The sequence below is a fragment of the Diuraphis noxia genome, unplaced genomic scaffold (genome assembly GCF_037042655.1).
Source record: "Diuraphis noxia isolate RWA-SAM2 unplaced genomic scaffold, SU_Dnox_SAM2 contig0004, whole genome shotgun sequence".
NCBI classification, from domain to species: domain Eukaryota; kingdom Metazoa; phylum Arthropoda; class Insecta; order Hemiptera; family Aphididae; genus Diuraphis; species Diuraphis noxia.
The window spans coordinates 7,174,856-7,191,646 of record NW_028301714.1 but is presented as its reverse complement, the minus strand read 5'-3'; the positions used below and the strand labels follow the sequence as shown (position 1 = coordinate 7,191,646).

General features: G+C 36.4%; 8 protein-coding genes across 8 annotated transcripts; 4 read left to right on the top strand and 4 right to left on the bottom strand.

Moving 5' to 3' along the window:
- Window positions 1-2,196: 2,196 nt before the first annotated feature.
- On the bottom strand, window positions 2,197-2,733 carry LOC107172696 (histone H3). The gene has a single exon (XM_015522990.2). It carries the CDS (start codon window positions 2,662-2,664, stop codon window positions 2,254-2,256), a length of 411 nt encoding a protein of 136 aa, XP_015378476.2. The 5' UTR covers window positions 2,665-2,733; the 3' UTR covers window positions 2,197-2,253.
- A 154-nt stretch (window positions 2,734-2,887) lies between these two features.
- LOC149055600 (histone H4) lies at window positions 2,888-3,320 on the top strand. Its single transcript, XM_089227682.1, has one exon. The coding sequence runs from the start codon at window positions 2,946-2,948 to the stop codon at window positions 3,255-3,257; it is 312 nt and encodes a 103-aa protein (XP_089083808.1). The 5' UTR covers window positions 2,888-2,945; the 3' UTR covers window positions 3,258-3,320.
- A 901-nt stretch (window positions 3,321-4,221) lies between these two features.
- LOC149055599 (histone H2A) lies at window positions 4,222-4,930 on the bottom strand. Its single transcript, XM_089227679.1, has one exon. It carries the CDS (start codon window positions 4,891-4,893, stop codon window positions 4,516-4,518), a length of 378 nt encoding a protein of 125 aa, XP_089083805.1. The 5' UTR covers window positions 4,894-4,930; the 3' UTR covers window positions 4,222-4,515.
- Window positions 4,931-5,242: 312 nt separating this feature from the next.
- LOC107161726 (histone H2B) lies at window positions 5,243-5,733 on the top strand. The gene has a single exon (XM_015508239.2). It carries the CDS (start codon window positions 5,311-5,313, stop codon window positions 5,689-5,691), a length of 381 nt encoding a protein of 126 aa, XP_015363725.2. The 5' UTR covers window positions 5,243-5,310; the 3' UTR covers window positions 5,692-5,733.
- A 4,567-nt stretch (window positions 5,734-10,300) lies between these two features.
- On the bottom strand, window positions 10,301-10,853 carry LOC149055598 (histone H2B). Its single transcript, XM_089227678.1, has one exon. The coding sequence runs from the start codon at window positions 10,719-10,721 to the stop codon at window positions 10,341-10,343; it is 381 nt and encodes a 126-aa protein (XP_089083804.1). The 5' UTR covers window positions 10,722-10,853; the 3' UTR covers window positions 10,301-10,340.
- Window positions 10,854-11,102: 249 nt separating this feature from the next.
- On the top strand, window positions 11,103-11,810 carry LOC149055597 (histone H2A-like). Its single transcript, XM_089227681.1, has one exon. The coding sequence runs from the start codon at window positions 11,139-11,141 to the stop codon at window positions 11,514-11,516; it is 378 nt and encodes a 125-aa protein (XP_089083807.1). The 5' UTR covers window positions 11,103-11,138; the 3' UTR covers window positions 11,517-11,810.
- Window positions 11,811-12,711: 901 nt separating this feature from the next.
- On the bottom strand, window positions 12,712-13,144 carry LOC149055596 (histone H4). The gene has a single exon (XM_089227683.1). It carries the CDS (start codon window positions 13,084-13,086, stop codon window positions 12,775-12,777), a length of 312 nt encoding a protein of 103 aa, XP_089083809.1. The 5' UTR covers window positions 13,087-13,144; the 3' UTR covers window positions 12,712-12,774.
- Window positions 13,145-13,291: 147 nt separating this feature from the next.
- On the top strand, window positions 13,292-13,835 carry LOC149055595 (histone H3-like). Its single transcript, XM_089227666.1, has one exon. It carries the CDS (start codon window positions 13,368-13,370, stop codon window positions 13,776-13,778), a length of 411 nt encoding a protein of 136 aa, XP_089083792.1. The 5' UTR covers window positions 13,292-13,367; the 3' UTR covers window positions 13,779-13,835.
- The last annotated feature ends 2,956 nt before the right edge of the window (window positions 13,836-16,791 follow it).

The window sequence follows — 16,791 nt, the reverse complement described above, 5'->3', positions numbered from 1 at the left end:
CAAAAGGAGCCATGTCGATTTAAGATGGACAGGTTGAGCAACGAACCTATAGATTCTGAGGCGCAACCATGATTTAAGATAGACTATCTTCAATCATGTAAGGAGCTGCAGCAGCTGTTCATAATATTTTTATCTATTACAAAAATAAATAATACAGCAGCTGCAGAATACCTAGATTAAAATATCATTATAATCAATATTATTAATCACTATGGATTAAATCTAATATCACCATCAATCACCATTAAAGCTATTCTGACCATACTACCTGCTGGAAGTAGGTACTATAATCATACCTATAAGAAATAATATTATTATTATTTATGGCTTACTAATATACTACAGAAGGTATTATATTTTTATATTTTTTACTATTTACGTTATATAATACTGCTGCTGTGCACAGTTTCGAATTCCAAAGATTGACGTCGGATGATGTTATGCAGAATTTGAGATATTTTTCATTAGCTTGGATGCTGAGATTTAAAAACAACGAATACTACAAAATCAGTTTTAATTCATGGTTAGGTTGTGTGATATAAAAAAACTACTACGACCTTTATACATAATCTGTAGTAGTGTAGTGTATTGTTAAATACATTTATGAGTATACTCACCTAAACGTATTTGAGTAATTTAAATTTTTAAGTTATACCTTAAAAAATGTACTTGATACTCTTAATGAGACAATAAAGTATGTAATTACTCGTAATACTCGTATATAATATCACTGATCTTCTAAAATAATCAATGATATTATCAAGTGATGTTAATAATATCAAATTATTCACATTATGTTAAACATAACTACGAAAAATTAGATACTTATTATTATTATGGCATCGAGTACATGCTTTACAAGCCCACATTAATTGTTACATAGATGTTGTTAAATGTAATTAATTTAACTATAGAACATTTTTTTTTTTAAATTTTTACAGAACTGCATTGTGTGTACACTAGTTATAGTAGTATGATAAGCTAAACTGCGCATCCCATTGTTTTTAATAATTTTTTTGTGATATATTTTCTTACAAAGCACTGTGCAAAGTAGGGCTATAAAAAATATGAATAAAAATGAAATAAGTCGTTCATTGAATATCACGCAACGAATTTCGTCGAAATTTCAACTGCATTAAAAATTAATATTTTTTTTAACAAAAGTTTGACATTTTAGAATTTTATATCATAGAAGATCGTCTGTCGTTTTAGAAAATGAATCCGCCGGTTTGTTTCATAACAATAAAATAATATATTAATAGGTAGGTAGGTGTTTAATTTAGAAATTTGCTCTGCCATCTACATATCAGAGTATCGGTAAAAATGTGAAACACAGTTTTCGAGTTGCTCAATAGATGGCGATGTAGATTTAGGCTACAAAATATGTCATTATTGAATGTTAACGCGAGAATGAAAAATGAATCAAATGTTGTTGTGGCCCTGAAAAGGTCTCCTTTTCATAGGCGTTGGGTATTTAATTAGCAGCAAGGATATCCTTCTGGTGACAATAAAAAATAATTAGCTAAACCGGTCGAGTCTTGATGAGGATACCTGGTAAATAGGGAACGTACGGTTGTGCTTAAAATCGAATAATTTGAATTAATTGTAGAGCTCAACCGTTAATAACAGATAATTGAAATATTTATTATTATTGGTTTATACCTAATTAAAAAAATTATTTGGAAACGAATGTTTAATTTATTTAAACACCAATAAATTGTTTAAGGAATACCTACGACGTATTCGTCTCAATAATATAATATAGGTCAATAAAGTATGGATAAAAATCGCTGTTTATTCAAACTATGCGCAATTCGTACGATTATTATTTGTCATCGGGGGAAAAATGAATAATTTTAGCCTATCATTTCGAAATATTGACGATTAAAAAAACAAGCGCTCAACAGATCGTTTATGTCGTTAGACGTGTGCCCTACCAGTTACTCAATTAGATAACCGAAATGCTTATTTATTTATTGATTTAAACAACGACGACAATAAGAATAACATCGAATATATTTAATTAAAAAAAGATTTGAATATTGGGAAACGTTTCGAAACGTTTACAATAAATTAATAATTTAAGTAAAATTTTAAAGAACGTCGATAAATTGTTTAAGGAAATCATGACGTATCGAAAAAGTATTATACAACATCAATATCATAATGTATCGAGGAACGGTAAAATAATACAAATATTTAGTGGCCCTGAAAAGGGCCTTTTTATAGGTGTTGATTACAAGCAGCAAGAGTCTAAGCACGTTCACCACGGATACGACGAGCCAACTGGATGTCTTTCGGCATGATCGTGACACGTTTGGCGTGAATGGCGCACAGATTGGTGTCCTCGAACAGACCGACCAAGTAAGCCTCGCTGGCCTCTTGTAAAGCCATGACGGCGGAACTCTGGAAACGCAGGTCGGTCTTGAAATCCTGTGCGATTTCACGCACCAAACGTTGGAAAGGTAATTTGCGGATCAACAGCTCAGTACTCTTCTGATACCGACGGATTTCACGGAGAGCGACAGTTCCCGGACGGTAACGATGTGGCTTCTTGACTCCACCGGTGGCGGGTGCGCTCTTACGTGCGGCTTTGGTGGCCAGCTGCTTCCTAGGTGCCTTTCCACCGGTTGACTTGCGAGCGGTTTGCTTGGTACGTGCCATTTTGATAGGTTTAGTTGTACTTGTTCGGAATGAAAACAAATGTTGTATGTCTATCGAAGTGTCGAGCACCGTTATTTATACACAAATCGGAACCGTATCCGGCGCTCTCGTTGGTCGGTTGAGTCATGAGAGGGAGAAATCGGGTGAAGCATTCCGATTGGCCGCTCGCGCGCCGCAAAACGCATAAAACAGATGCCGTCTCTATTGCCGGCATCAGTCAACGTTCAGCGTTCGAAGCAGCAGCGTTACATTGTACAACAACCAACTCGAAAATATTAAACATGACAGGAAGAGGCAAAGGAGGAAAAGGTCTTGGTAAAGGAGGCGCCAAACGTCATCGCAAAGTGTTGCGTGACAACATCCAGGGAATCACCAAGCCAGCCATTCGTCGGTTAGCCCGCCGTGGAGGAGTGAAACGTATTTCCGGTTTGATTTACGAAGAAACTCGCGGTGTGTTGAAGGTGTTCCTGGAAAACGTAATCCGCGACGCCGTTACGTACACTGAGCACGCCAAGAGGAAGACCGTCACCGCCATGGACGTCGTCTACGCTCTGAAACGTCAAGGCCGCACACTTTACGGTTTCGGAGGTTAATCTTCCTGATCGTCGTACGCTAAAACGAAATATCTTATCTAAAAAGGCCCTTTTCAGGGCCACCATATTTTAGCATCTAACGACTGACCACGCGCCGCACGCTTAAAACTAGATATATATTGCTTATGGAAAAGTTTTTTTAGGATCTTACGCGAATAACTGGTATGTGTATAGTTTTCAAATTATTTTTTACAGGCAAAATACCTGGCGTTTCTCGCTTCAAAACGATTGAGAACCACGAGATGATTGGTGAATTAAACTGCTTCCGAAGGAAGGCAGGCCTATTTGTTGTCTTTTATGTCTTGACGTTAATGATTAAAAAACATCATCAAACCGTCTTCACTTTGAACGAGATAATATGCCAATTGCTGATTAGTGATTATAAATTTGTTACGCACTGGTGATAACGTTTTATCCTATCCCATAATATAATACACGTGTTGGATTATCGTAGGTAACATTCATGATTTGCTCTGTTGTGTTGTTACTGTTGTTAGTAAATTAGTTGCATATTTTGTACTGTGCTTACTGATATAATGTTAATGTAATACATATTGTGAACGTGCCGGTAAACTTGTTTTATTTGATAACATATTTTGTACCGATGTATCGTGTCGGAGAGTATTTGAGTAATAATCGAGTTCGTGGATTGTTGATTTTAAAATGACCACAAAATCTGTATAGTGTAATATACAATTTTGAAAGTATGCGCAAATGAATGTGTGTAATTCATAATCTCGATTCACATGATAAAAGCATATTAAGTCGATGGTAATACCTAATAATGTCTCAACGATGATCTAACATAATATGTAATAACTATTGTTGTACCTATTCAATATTAGTTATTGAAGTCCATTTGTGAGATCTGATTTTATAAGAAAAATGTTGATCGTTAAAACATTGATCCAAGGTCAAGCAGTTTAACGTAATAATTATTTTAAGAAATAAATATTTTTGAGAATTTACTAATAATACGAGTATATATTTCTGAAATATTCACTGATCATATTATAACGACAACAATTCTTGTTTACATACTGGGGGTTAAGTTAAGACCGAGTATAGAGGTAACATGTAAGATGGACAATATGACACAATATTTTGGAATGTCGAATTCTAACTCGGTCGGCGGAATACAGGACAAGAGTTTCCGCGTTCTATGTATAAGACAATAAATGTATGATTGTAAAATGTTGGTGGCCCTGAAAAGGGCCTTTTTATTAAATCATAATCATTTTTACTAGTAATGGCGAAACTAAGCTTTCTTCTCGGTCTTTTTGGGTAAGAGAACGGCTTGAATGTTGGGCAACACACCGCCTTGAGCGATCGTCACACCGGACAACAATTTGTTCAACTCCTCGTCGTTTCTGATGGCCAATTGCAAATGTCTGGGGATGATACGGGACTTCTTGTTGTCACGGGCGGCGTTACCGGCCAACTCTAAGACTTCGGCTGCCAAGTATTCCATGACGGCGGCCAGGTATACCGGTGCTCCGGCTCCGACACGTTCGGCGTAGTTTCCTTTTCTCAACAGACGATGGATACGACCGACCGGGAACTGGAGTCCGGCACGGGACGACCTGGTCTTGGATTTGCCTCCCTTAGCTTTTCCTGCTTTACCGCGTCCGCTCATGTTGATTTGATGATGATTTGACTGTTTCGTACTGAATCTGATGAATGAATGTTGCCTGGCGCATAGCCTTTCCACTTGTTATATAGTCGAATACTAGATAACTATTCTGTGATTGGTAAAAAAAAAACCAGTATGACGGACAAAAATGATACCGATCAGTTAACAATACGTATTTAAATGTGCTGTTTTTGTTCAACATTATCGTAAAATATACTTTTTGAAATTATACTATATTAAATTATTATAAAACGATCAGCAACCCTGTTTATACTGTCATCGTTACAGTATATCCGTCAATTAAAAAACAACAAATCGCTCGGGTTTGGTAATATAAGCCACCGTACGGTCGAAAAATTTATCATTCATCCATCAACGTTCCAGTCGTCTACAAGTCCGATCGCATCAATTAAAAACAAAATGGCTCCAGGAGGAAAATCTGCGGGTAAAGCGATGAAGAAGTCGTCGGGAAAGGCACAAAAAAATATCGCCAAGTCCGACAAAAAGCGCAAGCCAAAGAGGAAAGAGTCGTACGCCATCTACATTTACAAAGTGTTGAAACAAGTGCATCCCGATACCGGTGTTTCGTCGAAAGCCATGAGCATCATGAACAGTTTCGTCAACGATCTGTTCGAACGCATCGCCGCCGAATCTAGTCGTCTGGCCCACTACAACAAGCGTTCGACCATTACTAGCCGGGAAATTCAGACCGCCGTCCGACTCTTGTTGCCCGGTGAATTGGCCAAACACGCCGTCAGTGAAGGAACAAAGGCTGTTACCAAGTACACCAGCTCCAAGTAGATCGACCACCGATAAATCTAACCTAAAACGGCCCTTTTCAGGGCCACCAATTTACGTTCACTTTTTTTTTTTAAATTCATATTTCATTACTATGAAATTCGTGCACATATCTTGTGAATAACTACGATTAGTATTTATATTAGGATGTTGTTTAAACCATTCACTCTAATAATATTAATTATTAATAATTAAGGATGGTCACAGAAAAACAACTAACATCATTTTTATGATAAGAGACGTTAGAACTTTTCGCCTACCAATATTTTTTTTTTCATATCAAACCGTCAAAAATATTATCCTATAATAAATTATGGTAATTTTTGAAATCAGAGATAACGCCGAGATTACTAACAAAAAACAAACGATTTTAGATTGGGAGGTTCGGACTGATATTTTGCTAGAATACGAGTGCCCGTGCCTCGGGGACGAGCACGGTCGGCCGACCCGCTGTGGCTTCAAAACTGTCCACACAGCGGAATGCCTTATGCTGTCGTCGTGCTTGTTCCCAATGGGTAGGCGGTTACATATATATAATAATAATATTGACATACATATACATATAATATATGTATAATAAAAACTGCTTATACTATGATTTAATTAAATAACTATAATGAAATGGGTTTATAACAGTATCTATGAACAAAACGTATGTAGGCATTCGAGTACGTTTTACCGTATTGAATACTTTCGATTTAAATACTTAAAAAATAACACTAGACACCAACATTTTATCATTTTAAATAATACAAATATATAATATTATATGATATAACAATGCTAATAACAACAACTTAACGTGGCGACCATTTGGTTTCACAGATGGCGAATTAAAATAAACGCAACCAAAACTGTAGGTATCATTTTCGGACGTTCAAATACCACACATGTACCACCATTACTACTCGACAACCACCCCATTAGCTGGTCCAACCAAGCGAAATACCTCGGCGTTACCATAGGGCGCAGACTCACCTTCGGCAAACACATCCTTAACATCACTAAAAAGGCCACCCGCACCCGAGCTATGCTTTACCCCATACTAAACCGCACTAGCTCCGACCTAATGACAACAAAACTATCCATTCTTAAACTTTACGTCGCTCCAATCCTAACGTACGCTGGCTCTTCGTGGGCTCCCTTCATAGGTCCCTCACAATGGAACCGCATTGAATCCGTCCAAAACATCGGCATACGCACTATAACGGGTCTGCCTTCCTTCGTTAAAAACTCGGTCCTTCTAAAATCCACTAATTTCAAATCTATTCAAAATTCTATTCGTTCCCAAACCAATTCAATGTTCTACAATAACTCTTTCTCAAATCACGACCACATCCGACTTCTAGGCAAAACTCACACTCCTCCCACTACCAAACGCTTACTCAAACCCTACCCACTCACCTGGGTAAATCAATAAAATAACTAAACCTTCCAAGTAAACTTCCACCCACTAGTAGAGGCATAAGCGTGGAATAGTTAACGGCATAGCCACCCCCCCTCAAAGCAAAGCAAAGCAAAATGCTAATAATTTTAACCAACAATTTTTTTGAAAGTAGAATACATTTTTTTATAACATAATTGATAAAATGTATTTTAAATAATTTAGGCATGGTATTTTAATTTTAATACGATAAATGCTTAATCTTATTTGGGAAATAATTTGAAATTAGTAGGTAGTAAAAACCCTTGGACAGAATTTTTTTAAACATATTTAATGTTTAATAAAAAACAACCGCTTTCGAGTTTTAATACCAGATAATTGATATTCAAATATTTGCCTTGTCTACTTTTCAAATAGTACATTTTTGAATGATACTTTAATAGGTAGGTACGTTATGCAAACAAGTATTAATTTACAACATTGTAGTAGATATACGAGTATTTAATACCCACACAACAGCATCGTTGAGCCTGAATAATATTTTTGTCATCTAGATAAATATAATAGAAACTATACCAATAACATATTTTAATTAACTTAAAAATGTTAAAAATAAACTCAAGTGAAATTATATATTAAATAAATGAAACACAGTAAAAAAATTGTTTCAGTTACGAAACAACATATAGGTTAGGCGTCAGTGGTAAAAACGTCGTTAACGCGCGGCGAGCCTTGCCAGAAACCTAAAATCGTCATTTTCGAAAAGCCACCATTCATCGGGAAATCGGTCAATTGACAATCTGCAAATTCTACGGTCTTGGGAAACCCGTGGAATTGTTTTCGACAATTTTAGACTGATGTCAGTCATACGGCCACCCTTTGAACATGGTCTACAAAAACCTGATGAAAAGTACGGGAATAACGACCTGTGGTTGTTTCATGGTACCGGGTAACGCCACAGTAATCAATGTTGATCGTTCAGAATTTAGTTGGCTTTCCAAAAAATCCAAACCATTAACCAGATTCGTACAAACATTTTCTGCCGATAAATCGTGAAAAATGTTTGTATAACCGTGACTCTGAGGACGACACGAATTACAATAGTTTACTAGTCGGTACGGCGCGCTGTATATAATCAATAATCACATTTTCGGGTAGAGTAATTAAACCTGTTCCAAATGTACATCATCCCTATCCTAACTTACGCCGAAGAAGCATGGGCACCCTTTGTCAGCTCATCCACTTGGAAGAAAATTGAGGCGGTTCAGACTACAGGCATCAGGATAATTTTAGGTCAGCCGACCTTTGTAAGGAACTCGGTGCTTCTGCACACAGTCGGGTTCATTCCTATCCAAAAAACCATTAAAAAAAATGCCTCAGCCACTTTTCATAGAATCGTCAATTCATGGTACAATCATATAAGAACCATTGGCAGGTGTTCCCCCTCTTTATATACCTCGAGACATAAACAGCGTCCGAGAATAAGGCTTTGGGCAACAAGTTAAAGTAAAATTTAAAAAAAAATCCATCTCCAACTTCAGCTACTAGCAAAGGCAAAAAAGCCTGGAATAGTATATAGGCGAAAGTCGTGCTACCAAGTAAGTAAGTCGGGTAGAGACTCTAACTCTCAACCATCTCAAAAGTATTGGAAAAGATTATCCTGAAAACACTACGAATATAGATAAAACCTCGGGCGGAGCTACACGCATTCAAAGAAGGCTACTCAACTACCACACAACTTGTCCATCTACTCAAAGAAATTAAAATAACCAAAACCAAAAAAAATACACTGCTGCAACATTCCTAGACATGGAGAAGGCTTTCGACCGCGTGTGGCACGATGGTTTAATCTACAAACTAAAAACAAACTCTGAACTTCCAATAAGTATGATAAAATTAATTAAATCATTCCTATCAGATCGCTCGTTCCAAGTACGAGTAGTCGACAAAAAATCAACAACAAGACAAATACAAGCAGGAGTACCACAGGGTTCGTGCCTATCACCTCTACTCTACATCCACTATGTAAACGACCTTCCACTTCTTGATAGAATTCAAACATCCATTTTTGCAGACGATACCATGTTCCCTACGGCCCATCAAAACAGAAATTACGCAATATGTCAACTACAAAGACAAATGGATTAAACCGTGATCTGGATAGACAAATGGAGACTTAAATTAAACATAGAGAAGACCGAAGCCATTATATTTGGGAAAAGACGGAAAAAACACCTTCGACCAATAAAAATCAGAAGCCAGGAAATCAAATGGAAATTTGACTGTCCATTTCAGAGACAATACGGTCGATAATAAGTACGTTTATGCATAGGGTGTCTGTGTCCAAGTTTAGTCACATCCGTGCTTTGACACAGTAAACAGCGCTGAATGACAGACCGTCCATAACAGTGAGGGTGTGAGATCAATCTAGAGAGTAAAGGCAACGCCTGGAGCTCTATATAGGCCATAGGCCGTCCAACAAAGCAAGTCCAAGTCCAAGTGGACACAAAACTGACTATGAACGGGCACATCACTACAACATCGCAAAAAGCAAAAGGGGTCAGAGCTTCACTTTACCCGGTGCTCAATACGGTAAAACGTACTCGAATGCCTACATACGTTTTGTTCATAGATACTGTTATAAACCCATTCCATTATAGTTATTTAATTAAATCATAGTATAAGCAGTTTTTATTATACATATATTATATGTATATGTATGTCAATATTATTATTATATATATGTAACCGCCTACCCATTGGGAACAAGCACGACGACAGCATAAGGCATTCCGCTGTGTGGACAGTTTTGAAGCCACAGCGGGTCGGCCGACCGTGCTCGTCCCCGAGGCACGGGCACTCGTATTCTAGCAAAATATCAGTCCGAACCTCCCAATCTAAAATCGTTTGTTTTTTGTTAGTAATCTCGGCGTTATCTCTGATTTCAAAAATTACCATAATTTATTATAGGATAATATTTTTGACGGTTTGATATGAAAAAAAAAATATTGGTAGGCGAAAAGTTCTAACGTCTCTTATCATAAAAATGATGTTAGTTGTTTTTCTGTGACCATCCTTAATTATTAATAATTAATATTATTAGAGTGAATGGTTTAAACAACATCCTAATATAAATACTAATCGTAGTTATTCACAAGATATGTGCACGAATTTCATAGTAATGAAATATGAATTTAAAAAAAAAAAGTGAACGTAAATTGGTGGCCCTGAAAAGGGCCGTTTTAGGTTAGATTTATCGGTGGTCGATCTACTTGGAGCTGGTGTACTTGGTAACAGCCTTTGTTCCTTCACTGACGGCGTGTTTGGCCAATTCACCGGGCAACAAGAGTCGGACGGCCGTCTGAATTTCCCGGCTAGTAATGGTCGAACGCTTGTTGTAGTGGGCCAGACGACTAGATTCGGCGGCGATGCGTTCGAACAGATCGTTGACGAAACTGTTCATGATGCTCATGGCTTTCGACGAAACACCGGTATCGGGATGCACTTGTTTCAACACTTTGTAAATGTAGATGGCGTACGACTCTTTCCTCTTTGGCTTGCGCTTTTTGTCGGACTTGGCGATATTTTTTTGTGCCTTTCCCGACGACTTCTTCATCGCTTTACCCGCAGATTTTCCTCCTGGAGCCATTTTGTTTTTAATTGATGCGATCGGACTTGTAGACGACTGGAACGTTGATGGATGAATGATAAATTTTTCGACCGTACGGTGGCTTATATTACCAAACCCGAGCGATTTGTTGTTTTTTAATTGACGGATATACTGTAACGATGACAGTATAAACAGGGTTGCTGATCGTTTTATAATAATTTAATATAGTATAATTTCAAAAAGTATATTTTACGATAATGTTGAACAAAAACAGCACATTTAAATACGTATTGTTAACTGATCGGTATCATTTTTGTCCGTCATACTGGTTTTTTTTTTACCAATCACAGAATAGTTATCTAGTATTCGACTATATAACAAGTGGAAAGGCTATGCGCCAGGCAACATTCATTCATCAGATTCAGTACGAAACAGTCAAATCATCATCAAATCAACATGAGCGGACGCGGTAAAGCAGGAAAAGCTAAGGGAGGCAAATCCAAGACCAGGTCGTCCCGTGCCGGACTCCAGTTCCCGGTCGGTCGTATCCGTCGTCTGTTGAGAAAAGGAAACTACGCCGAACGTGTCGGAGCCGGAGCACCGGTATACCTGGCCGCCGTCATGGAATACTTGGCAGCCGAAGTCTTAGAGTTGGCCGGTAACGCCGCCCGTGACAACAAGAAGTCCCGTATCATCCCCAGACATTTGCAATTGGCCATCAGAAACGACGAGGAGTTGAACAAATTGTTGTCCGGTGTGACGATCGCTCAAGGCGGTGTGTTGCCCAACATTCAAGCCGTTCTCTTACCCAAAAAGACCGAGAAGAAAGCTTAGTTTCGCCATTACTAGTAAAAATGATTATGATTTAATAAAAAGGCCCTTTTCAGGGCCACCAACATTTTACAATCATACATTTATTGTCTTATACATAGAACGCGGAAACTCTTGTCCTGTATTCCGCCGACCGAGTTAGAATTCGACATTCCAAAATATTGTGTCATATTGTCCATCTTACATGTTACCTCTATACTCGGTCTTAACTTAACCCCCAGTATGTAAACAAGAATTGTTGTCGTTATAATATGATCAGTGAATATTTCAGAAATATATACTCGTATTATTAGTAAATTCTCAAAAATATTTATTTCTTAAAATAATTATTACGTTAAACTGCTTGACCTTGGATCAATGTTTTAACGATCAACATTTTTCTTATAAAATCAGATCTCACAAATGGACTTCAATAACTAATATTGAATAGGTACAACAATAGTTATTACATATTATGTTAGATCATCGTTGAGACATTATTAGGTATTACCATCGACTTAATATGCTTTTATCATGTGAATCGAGATTATGAATTACACACATTCATTTGCGCATACTTTCAAAATTGTATATTACACTATACAGATTTTGTGGTCATTTTAAAATCAACAATCCACGAACTCGATTATTACTCAAATACTCTCCGACACGATACATCGGTACAAAATATGTTATCAAATAAAACAAGTTTACCGGCACGTTCACAATATGTATTACATTAACATTATATCAGTAAGCACAGTACAAAATATGCAACTAATTTACTAACAACAGTAACAACACAACAGAGCAAATCATGAATGTTACCTACGATAATCCAACACGTGTATTATATTATGGGATAGGATAAAACGTTATCACCAGTGCGTAACAAATTTATAATCACTAATCAGCAATTGGCATATTATCTCGTTCAAAGTGAAGACGGTTTGATGATGTTTTTTAATCATTAACGTCAAGACATAAAAGACAACAAATAGGCCTGCCTTCCTTCGGAAGCAGTTTAATTCACCAATCATCTCGTGGTTCTCAATCGTTTTGAAGCGAGAAACGCCAGGTATTTTGCCTGTAAAAAATAATTTGAAAACTATACACATACCAGTTATTCGCGTAAGATCCTAAAAAAACTTTTCCATAAGCAATATATATCTAGTTTTAAGCGTGCGGCGCGTGGTCAGTCGTTAGATGCTAAAATATGGTGGCCCTGAAAAGGGCCTTTTTAGATAAGATATTTCGTTTTAGCGTACGACGATCAGGAAGATTAACCTCCGAAACCGTAAAGTGTGCGGCCTTGACGTTTCAGAGCGTAGACGACGTCCATGGCGGTGACGGTCTTCCTCTTGGCGTGCTCAGTGTACGTAACGGCGTCGCGGATTACGTTTTCCAGGAACACCTTCAACACACCGCGAGTTTCTTCGTAAATCAAACCGGAAATACGTTTCACTCCTCCACGGCGGGCTAACCGACGAATGGCTGGCTTGGTGATTCCCTGGATGTTGTCACGCAACACTTTGCGATGACGTTTGGCGCCTCCTTTACCAAGACCTTTTCCTCCTTTGCCTCTTCCTGTCATGTTTAATATTTTCGAGTTGGTTGTTGTACAATGTAACGCTGCTGCTTCGAACGCTGAACGTTGACTGATGCCGGCAATAGAGACGGCATCTGTTTTATGCGTTTTGCGGCGCGCGAGCGGCCAATCGGAATGCTTCACCCGATTTCTCCCTCTCATGACTCAACCGACCAACGAGAGCGCCGGATACGGTTCCGATTTGTGTATAAATAACGGTGCTCGACACTTCGATAGACATACAACATTTGTTTTCATTCCGAACAAGTACAACTAAACCTATCAAAATGGCACGTACCAAGCAAACCGCTCGCAAGTCAACCGGTGGAAAGGCACCTAGGAAGCAGCTGGCCACCAAAGCCGCACGTAAGAGCGCACCCGCCACCGGTGGAGTCAAGAAGCCACATCGTTACCGTCCGGGAACTGTCGCTCTCCGTGAAATCCGTCGGTATCAGAAGAGTGCTGAGCTGTTGATCCGCAAATTACCTTTCCAACGTTTGGTGCGTGAAATCGCACAGGATTTCAAGACCGACCTGCGTTTCCAGAGTTCCGCCGTCATGGCTTTACAAGAGGCCAGCGAGGCTTACTTGGTCGGTCTGTTCGAGGACACCAATCTGTGCGCCATTCACGCCAAACGTGTCACGATCATGCCGAAAGACATCCAGTTGGCTCGTCGTATCCGTGGTGAACGTGCTTAGACTCTTGCTGCTTGTAATCAACACCTATAAAAAGGCCCTTTTCAGGGCCACTAAATATTTGTATTATTTTACCGTTCCTCGATACATTATGATATTGATGTTGTATAATACTTTTTCGATACGTCATGATTTCCTTAAACAATTTATCGACGTTCTTTAAAATTTTACTTAAATTATTAATTTATTGTAAACGTTTCGAAACGTTTCCCAATATTCAAATCTTTTTTTAATTAAATATATTCGATGTTATTCTTATTGTCGTCGTTGTTTAAATCAATAAATAAATAAGCATTTCGGTTATCTAATTGAGTAACTGGTAGGGCACACGTCTAACGACATAAACGATCTGTTGAGCGCTTGTTTTTTTAATCGTCAATATTTCGAAATGATAGGCTAAAATTATTCATTTTTCCCCCGATGACAAATAATAATCGTACGAATTGCGCATAGTTTGAATAAACAGCGATTTTTATCCATACTTTATTGACCTATATTATATTATTGAGACGAATACGTCGTAGGTATTCCTTAAACAATTTATTGGTGTTTAAATAAATTAAACATTCGTTTCCAAATAATTTTTTTAATTAGGTATAAACCAATAATAATAAATATTTCAATTATCTGTTATTAACGGTTGAGCTCTACAATTAATTCAAATTATTCGATTTTAAGCACAACCGTACGTTCCCTATTTACCAGGTATCCTCATCAAGACTCGACCGGTTTAGCTAATTATTTTTTATTGTCACCAGAAGGATATCCTTGCTGCTAATTAAATACCCAACGCCTATGAAAAGGAGACCTTTTCAGGGCCACAACAACATTTGATTCATTTTTCATTCTCGCGTTAACATTCAATAATGACATATTTTGTAGCCTAAATCTACATCGCCATCTATTGAGCAACTCGAAAACTGTGTTTCACATTTTTACCGATACTCTGATATGTAGATGGCAGAGCAAATTTCTAAATTAAACACCTACCTACCTATTAATATATTATTTTATTGTTATGAAACAAACCGGCGGATTCATTTTCTAAAACGACAGACGATCTTCTATGATATAAAATTCTAAAATGTCAAACTTTTGTTAAAAAAAATATTAATTTTTAATGCAGTTGAAATTTCGACGAAATTCGTTGCGTGATATTCAATGAACGACTTATTTCATTTTTATTCATATTTTTTATAGCCCTACTTTGCACAGTGCTTTGTAAGAAAATATATCACAAAAAAATTATTAAAAACAATGGGATGCGCAGTTTAGCTTATCATACTACTATAACTAGTGTACACACAATGCAGTTCTGTAAAAATTTAAAAAAAAAAATGTTCTATAGTTAAATTAATTACATTTAACAACATCTATGTAACAATTAATGTGGGCTTGTAAAGCATGTACTCGATGCCATAATAATAATAAGTATCTAATTTGATATTATTAACATCACTTGATAATATCATTGATTATTTTAGAAGATCAGTGATAATATATACGAGTATTACGAGTAATTACATACTTTAATGTCTCATTAAGAGTAGCAAGTACATTTTTTAAGGTATAACTTAAAAATTGTAATTACTCAAATACGTTTAGCTGTCTATAACGTACCTTTAGCGGCAAACGGATGGCCAAATGTGTATACCTTGCCATAATATATTATTTTTGTTCGTACCACAAAACCAGACATAAGCATCTATACACATAATAAATAATAGTATGCGTTTGACAAGGGTTGAATTAATATACATTATAAAGTAATATAACTGTTGGTATAGGTAACCATACGTGCATTGTGGTATTCGAAGTGGCGGGATCAAAAATGCAAACAAAAATTGAGAAATAATAATTTATTGTTATTAATATTGGGATGGATAAATATAAATAAATAACACGATCATGATTATAATAAGAATATAAAAATAAAAATATAGTATTATAATATGATAAGTTTATATGAAAATAATATAGTACCTAAAATTATAATATCCTAATGGATTTAGACTTTAGAGCGATTTACTCTTGATCGAAAATTATAATAATTGAATCCTGGAGTTCAGTGAAAAGTTTTGAAGGTCTTATTTCGAGGAAAAATTCTTTCTTAGTACATGACTATTTATTTAATGAAATCGCGATGAGGACATCGTAATGTAATTACGTAAATGACTGACGAAGTAGTATTGGATGAAATGTCTCAAAAACCATGAGAATAATTAATCATAAATGTTATTTTGTAAAATTATTATGAACATAAATGAGTATTGAATATTATTATAAATGTTGGTACAATTCTAGTAAAATTACGGTGAAATGGCGTATAAAAGTGCACTTCACGGACAGGTAAGATATCATATAGATATCATAGATATTAATTGTCCCCTTGGCCCTAATGTGAAAAATAATTTAATTCATATCACCCACTAGAAAAAAATCCTAGATACTCTGACTCATTATTATATAAGAGTTCAAAAGTAAAACATTTGATTTTCATTTGTTGGCATTTTTATACATTTTTCAGTATTTAGATTGAACGATTATGATATAATTAAAAATATTAGCTCAACAAAATTTGTTAGGTTTAATACAAGTTACAACACTAACGATTTACTAACGATAATATAACATAGCATACCTAGTTGATCATAGCACTTATCTAACATAACTTTATTTTTATATTTTTGAATATTTTGCGATAGGGTAAAGGGTGGGTAAATTGCACGATTTAAAATATAATGTTACCTTAAAGAATCGCGGTGAAATGGCGTATGGCCTTTATACTGGTCACATTGTACCCTTTTGATAGCAAATTTATATCAAATTATAAGAAAAATAATGCTTACCTATCTTAAACCGTGGTATCTATAATTGGCTATTATAACAGCTGGTGTTATAGCATAATTATGTCTATTATTGAATATTTTCATCACTCAAAGCCTCTAACGAATATTTTGTTGTTTTACTTGTTTTGGTTTTGGGCTAGTGTAGCGTTGTAGTGTATACGTCTGGA

Bases quoted from the DNA above. Each gene is read 5' to 3' on its own strand.
- LOC107172696 (XM_015522990.2), bottom strand. From the start codon at position 2,664: ATGGCACGTACCAAGCAAACCGCTCGCAAGTCAACCGGTGGAAAGGCA.
- LOC149055595 (XM_089227666.1), top strand. From the start codon at position 13,368: ATGGCACGTACCAAGCAAACCGCTCGCAAGTCAACCGGTGGAAAGGCA.
- LOC149055596 (XM_089227683.1), bottom strand. From the start codon at position 13,086: ATGACAGGAAGAGGCAAAGGAGGAAAAGGTCTTGGTAAAGGAGGCGCC.
- LOC149055600 (XM_089227682.1), top strand. From the start codon at position 2,946: ATGACAGGAAGAGGCAAAGGAGGAAAAGGTCTTGGTAAAGGAGGCGCC.
- LOC149055598 (XM_089227678.1), bottom strand. From the start codon at position 10,721: ATGGCTCCAGGAGGAAAATCTGCGGGTAAAGCGATGAAGAAGTCGTCG.
- LOC149055597 (XM_089227681.1), top strand. From the start codon at position 11,139: ATGAGCGGACGCGGTAAAGCAGGAAAAGCTAAGGGAGGCAAATCCAAG.
- LOC107161726 (XM_015508239.2), top strand. From the start codon at position 5,311: ATGGCTCCAGGAGGAAAATCTGCGGGTAAAGCGATGAAGAAGTCGTCG.
- LOC149055599 (XM_089227679.1), bottom strand. From the start codon at position 4,893: ATGAGCGGACGCGGTAAAGCAGGAAAAGCTAAGGGAGGCAAATCCAAG.